The sequence below is a fragment of the Malurus melanocephalus genome, unplaced genomic scaffold (assembly GCF_030028575.1).
Source record: "Malurus melanocephalus ecotype Western Australia unplaced genomic scaffold, MMel_1.1 scaffold_669, whole genome shotgun sequence".
Taxonomy (NCBI): domain Eukaryota; kingdom Metazoa; phylum Chordata; class Aves; order Passeriformes; family Maluridae; genus Malurus; species Malurus melanocephalus.
Genome location: NW_026623901.1, coordinates 288,845 through 294,400, shown reverse-complemented (window position 1 = coordinate 294,400; position 5,556 = coordinate 288,845). Strand labels below are relative to the sequence as shown.

At 66.4% G+C, this 5,556-nt stretch overlaps 2 protein-coding genes across 2 annotated transcripts; both read right to left on the bottom strand.

Moving 5' to 3' along the window:
• Positions 1-528: 528 nt before the first annotated feature.
• LOC130584124 (translation initiation factor IF-2-like) lies at positions 529-3,857 on the bottom strand. Its single transcript, XM_057383931.1, has 4 exons — positions 3,659-3,857; positions 2,469-2,638; positions 1,998-2,325; positions 529-1,833 (listed from the first exon to the last, which is right to left on the bottom strand). Exons 1-4 carry the CDS (start codon positions 3,827-3,829, stop codon positions 1,456-1,458), a joined length of 1,047 nt encoding a protein of 348 aa, XP_057239914.1. The 5' UTR covers positions 3,830-3,857; the 3' UTR covers positions 529-1,455.
• A 3-nt stretch (positions 3,858-3,860) lies between these two features.
• On the bottom strand, positions 3,861-5,508 carry LOC130584125 (translation initiation factor IF-2-like). Its single transcript, XM_057383932.1, has 3 exons — positions 4,764-5,508; positions 4,476-4,567; positions 3,861-4,218 (listed from the first exon to the last, which is right to left on the bottom strand). The coding sequence occupies exons 1-3, from the start codon at positions 5,506-5,508 to the stop codon at positions 4,015-4,017; spliced, it is 1,041 nt and encodes a 346-aa protein (XP_057239915.1). The 3' UTR covers positions 3,861-4,014.
• Positions 5,509-5,556: the final 48 nt, after the last annotated feature.

The following is a 5,556-nucleotide window of genomic DNA, read 5'->3' as shown; positions in this document are numbered from 1 at the left end:
AGGATGAGGAATTCCCGGCTGTTTTGGGGATGGAATTGCTGCACTTAAGATCCTTTAACAGCAGCAGCACTTCCCATGGCCGGAGAGGAAAGGAATCCCTGGRATCCTCTGAGTGAATCCAGAACAAATCAATCCCTGGGATCTTCGGGATGAATCCAAGGCAAATCAGTCCCTGGGATCTTTTGGATGGATCCAACCCCAAAGCAATCCCCGGGATCCTCGGGATGGATCCAGAGGAAAGCAGCAGCCGTAGGTGTCCGTGCCAAGCACATTCCAGCTACACACCAGGATGGAAAAAAAGATCAGAACTGGGGGTAAAAAAGTGAATTCGAGGATATTTGTAGAAATTTAACCTCATCCGCTGCCTCGTGGCCCCTGCAGAGGTTTTTCCCAAGGAAGGGTTGAATCCCAAAATCCCAACAGCACCCAGGGCTGGAAAACTCCGCCCCCAGAGCATTCCCAGCCCTCTTCCCATGGGAAAGGACACGTCACGCTCCAGAATGCAACACAACCAAAGATTTCCATTAAACCACAGCACTTTTATTCTTTATTTCCAGTTCTTGTGGCAGCGAGAAAACTCCAAAGGATCTGGGACCTTGCACATGGCACCAGGAGCTGCATCCAGGCACTGACACTGGACCCTGCACCCCAAAATTGAGATCCTGCACCCCAAAACTAGGATGCTGCACCTCAAAACTGGGACCCTGTACCCCAAATTGGCACCCTGCACCCCAAAACTGAGACCCTGCACCCCAAAACTGAGACCCTGCACCCCAAAATTGAGACCCTGCACCCAAAAACTGGGCCCCTGCACCCCAAAATTGTGACCCTGCACCCCAAAACTGGGACCTTGCATCCCAAAATTGGGCAGCTCCTACTTTTCCAAGGGTACTTGGCAGCCCCGAGATCCTCGTGRTGCTTTTTGAGGAGGAGTTTGCAGGAATTTTGTTCCGTTCATTGTAATTCCATAACTGCACCTGCTGGGCCTCAGTGTCCAGGGAGAAATCATGGATTCCTTAAGGTTGGAAAAGATCTCCAAGGTCAAACCCAATCTTGGACCAAATCCCACTGAACCACACCCCCAAGTGCCCCCTGGGTCCGTTTTCTGGGCACTGCCAGCGATGGTGATCCCACCCCTGTGGGTGTTTAAGCACTTTTCCAGCTTGGAATTCTTCCCAGATATCCAGCCTGTGTCCCCGTGGTGGAGCAGAAAAGGAACTGTCCCCTCCCGGGAGTGGGAGATGGGAGAGGTGACACGAAGGAGCTGCAGGGTCGGGGAGAGCTCGCAGGGACCCCGTGCCGGATCCAGGCAGGCTCTGGAGGGGGTTCCTGGGATTCCGTGGCCATCCCAATTCCCTGGGGATCCCAAACAGCCCTGGTGCCGCTGGTGCCGCCGATTGAYGGTGGTGGGACGTGCCCGAGCTCTCCAGGCTGGACACGACCCCCCCCGCAGGGCTATTCCCACCGGGAATTGCGCTCCGGGCTGGAGCTCCGCGCCTCCTCCTTCCCGCGGATCAGCGCCGGGGCTGGGGCAGAGGCGGAGCCCCCATCCCGGGCGGTCCCTGCCCCTCCTCTCCGCCCCACGGTCCCCCCAGCACCGCCGCGATCCCCTCCAGCCGCAGCTCCCGGGGTCGGTGCTGGAGGCGGTGCGGGAGCCCCCGGCAGCGGGGCCGGAGCGCGGGGATGGAGCTCGGGGRCACGGAGGAGCCGGGATGGGGACGWTCCCAGCTCAGCCCGGCTTTGGGARCTCCAGGAGGATCGTGCTCGAGGATTCCCGGCTCCYCTGGCCTTGGAGAGCAGCCCTGGACACACATCCCTGTCCCGCGGGGACACCTGAGGGACATTCACCGCACACTGCTGGACACGGAGCCTCCGGGAACGATCCGGGGGTCCCCGAGGCTCTCTGAGACCCCAACCCCCTCGAGACCCGGCCACCCGAGCCCCAGCCCAGCGCTCCAGGGGCTTGGGGAGCCTCGGAGCAGGAGCTGGGGATTCACCTGGCTCAGCCGCTCCCGCGGAGCTCCGGGCGCTGGGGCTTTCTCGAGCCGCTGCCGCTGCTGTCCCTCCTGCGGGGACAGGGACACGGGCACCGCCCCGGGGGCTGGAGCGGGGCTGACATCCCCTCCCCGAGCTCCCAAGGGAGGGCTCCAAGGGTGAGGAATGGGGGATCCTGCAAGGGCTCCGGGCCATTCCCACACCCTCCCACATCCCTGAATCACCTCCTCCGTGTGTCCAGCRGCTCCCAGGGCTCCCTCCACCCGCTGCCACTGCCCGAGGCGCCGCTGGATGTGCTGCCGGAGCCCCCGCAGGACGCGGAGCGCGTACCTGGGGACAGCAGGGACGAGCTGGGACAGCCGGGGAGGGGGAAAGGCCGCCCCCGAGGGCACCGAGCGGCTCCTCCAGAGCGGTGCGGAACCGCCCGTGCYCCCCTGGGCAGCTCCGGCCAAACCCCGAGCTCTGGGACCCACCCGAGAGCTGCCGGCGAAGGTTCCCCGGSGCCGCTGGGGCGGGGGTCGTGTCCCCACGGGGCCACCGGGAGGGTCCCCGCGGCCGGGGAGCGCCCAGCCCGCCCCGGCCCCGCCGGCTCCCGAGGGCGGCTCCGGAGATGCTGCCCCTGGACGGCGCTGCCGGCCCGATSCTGGAAGAGCAGAGCGGGATCGGAATCGGAATTGGGGCAGCCCCAGCTCCGCCCTCCGAGCCCCCTCAGCCTCTCCCGGGAAATATTTGGAGCCCGGTCAGAGCTTCCAGGGAAAGCGCGGAGCCGCCGAGGGCTGAGCAGAGGCTGGGCAGGAGCAGAACAAACCCTGAGCCCCCCGAGCCACCCCCAGCCCAGCCCAGCCCGCGCCCCCGACCCCGCTCCCCGGGGAGGGCAGAGCCTTTGGGTGCCCCAGAGGAGCCGCACATCGGGGCTGCTGCGTCCCCTCCCCTCTCGGCTGTGCCCTGCCGGCTGCCCCGCAGCTCCACCGCTCCCTGCTCCCCTCCMGGACCTGCTCCAGGGCCTCCTGCAGCTGCCGAAAGGTCTCCGCCCTCTCCCGCTGGAGCAGCCCATGGAGCTGGCGCAGCACCCGCAGCCTCTGCTGCAGGAGGGAGCGGCTGCCCCACTCCAGCTCCCGCAGCYTCTGCGGGAGAAGCGCGGTCACCGTCACCCCTTTGGCCGCCCAGGGCCACCCTCCCGCTCCCGAAAGGCCCTTCCCGAGGGTATCGGCCGGGCAGGATGCCCAGGTCCCTCCCGGCCAGGGTGGCACCACCCCAGCCTCGATACCCACAGGAAAAGAGCCGAAGTTTGGCGGGGCAGTGCCAGGAATTCTCACCCGAGCCCTGCCTGCTTCCCTGCCCTTCCCAAAATTCCAGCTGCTGGGGTTCTCCAGGGACCCTCTGATCACCCCAACCTGCCTCCAGCCGTAAGAGCGGCTTTCCCAAGAAATTCTTTCCCCAAAAGCTCCCGCCTCTCCACAAAACCTCGCTGCGGGTAAATCCGCTTTGGCTCTTTAGGAATTCGGGCAGGATGGGATATTCCCCTTGGGATGCAGCATTCCCGCGGGATGGGCGTGCGTGGAGCAGGGGCTGAGCTGCTGCCAGGGCTGGGCTGTGTGAGCTCCTTCCCAMAGCCCCTCCCGGTGCCATCCCGGCCCCTCTGGGAAGCCGGGAGCGCTCTGACCTCCAGCAGCTCCAGCTTCTCTTCCCGTGAAGTCGCYGCTCTCCTTTGCTCCTTGTCCAGCYTCTCCCAGCCCAYAGAGGTTCCCTGCTCCTGCTGAGACTGGAAAATCCTCCTCTTTTCCCATTTTGCCCCGTTTTTGCCTCTCCCAGGCTCCAGCTCGGGCCCTCCCATCACCCCCAGCAGCAGCCGCTCCTCCCGCCCCGAGCAGACTCGGGCCCAGCACAGCCCCTCCCGTTTGTCCCCACTTGGGCCATCCGGGGTCACCTCACCGTGCTCTGCAGCTCSGTGTGGCAGCGCTGACGGGTGTCCCAGGCGTGTCCCAGCAGTGCCAGGCCAGCCCTGTGCCAGGGACGCTGTCACCACACCSTCGGCCCTCGGGATGCCCTCCCCTCCTGGGCTCCGGGGCCATCTCCCGCTTCGGCCTCGGCGCAGGTGCCACTCCTGGAGCCCCATCCGTACCTGGCTCTGTCCCCGTGGCTCCGGGACTCGGCACCCGATCCCGACTCTCGTGTCCCCTCCCGGCTCCTCCGCAGGRACCGGCGCGGTGACACCGCCACCCCCTAGCAGCCAGCAGGGGGTTATAGACCCCTCTGCTCCTTTGCCAGGGCATTTCCAGGGCCAGCCTTGGTCTCCCGGACACATCCCAGCGCTCCCCACACCCCAAGAGTGAGCAGAGCCAGGAGCTTCGTGCATCCATCCCATCCCATCCCATCCCATCCCATCCCATCCCATCCCATCCCATCCCATCCCATCCCATCCCATTCCAGCCAGGGCTGTGCCCGTGGCAGACCCCAAACCCCAGACCCCAGGGCTGTACCTGGCAGAGCAGCCCCACTTTCAGGTCCCCACGCAATCCTGGGGACACGGGTGTCCCCCATTGCCCGTGGACTCCTGCTGCTGCTCCAGCACCTGGGGGAAAAGGGTGTTTTGGGATGGAGGGAGCCCCCAAACCACCCCAAACTCCACGGGCAGCTGGGGCTGACCCCTGCCACCGTGTCCCAGCCCTGCCACCATACCCCTGGCCCTGCCACCGTGCCCCAGCCCTGCCACCCGGCTCGGCCCAGCCCTCCCCCGTCCCTCAGCCCCGCAGCCAGCCCGGGCTCACCGTTCCTGCCGCCTGCTCCTTCCCTGTGCGGGTCACCCACAGCCGGGGTGACATTCCCTGMGCGTCCCCAGAGAGCTGCTGGCTCCTGTCGCCTCGGGCCCAGGGCCTCGCTGGTGGCATGTCCCCTGTTTCTGTCACTGGTTAAACTGCTGCCAGGGAAGCCCGTCCTTGTGCCAGCCCTGCTCCTGCCCGCAGAGATCCCCACAGTTCTCCAGGARCACCCGGGCAAGGCCGTGGCCACCGGGTCCCCACGGGGACAGCGCCTCCGGCCCAGGGCTGGCTGGGCACAGGGGACCCGACCGGGAACCCCCCAGACCATCCCCACGGGGCTCCGGCTCAGCCGGGAGATCCTGGCTCCCAGAGACTCCAGGCTCCCCCTCCTCCTCCTCGGGGATGAAGAGCTGTCCCTGTCCCTCCAGGAGAGCCCGCCCGGCTCCGTGACTGGCGGTGGCCGCACATCTCGGCTTCCCCCTGCGGGCACCGAGGGCTCCTCCTGCCCGGGCCGAGCTCCCTCGTTGGGGACACCCCCAGCGGGCTCCTCCCGGCTCAGCAGGGGCTCCACCATTCCCTCCCAAAATGTGGCAGCCAAGTCCTCGGTGCAGACGGAGCTGTCGCTGCTGCGGTGGCCCGGGCTGGGCGGGGAGCGCGGCAGCTGCAGAGGGACAGGGCTGTCACCCCGGGCACGGCGTCCTGGCGGCTCTGTGGGGACAGCAGAGCCATCAGCGGCCCCGCGGGAAGGAGCCATCCCGTCCTGCGGGATTTAAGGCACCTCGGAGGGGCCGGCAGCTCCCGC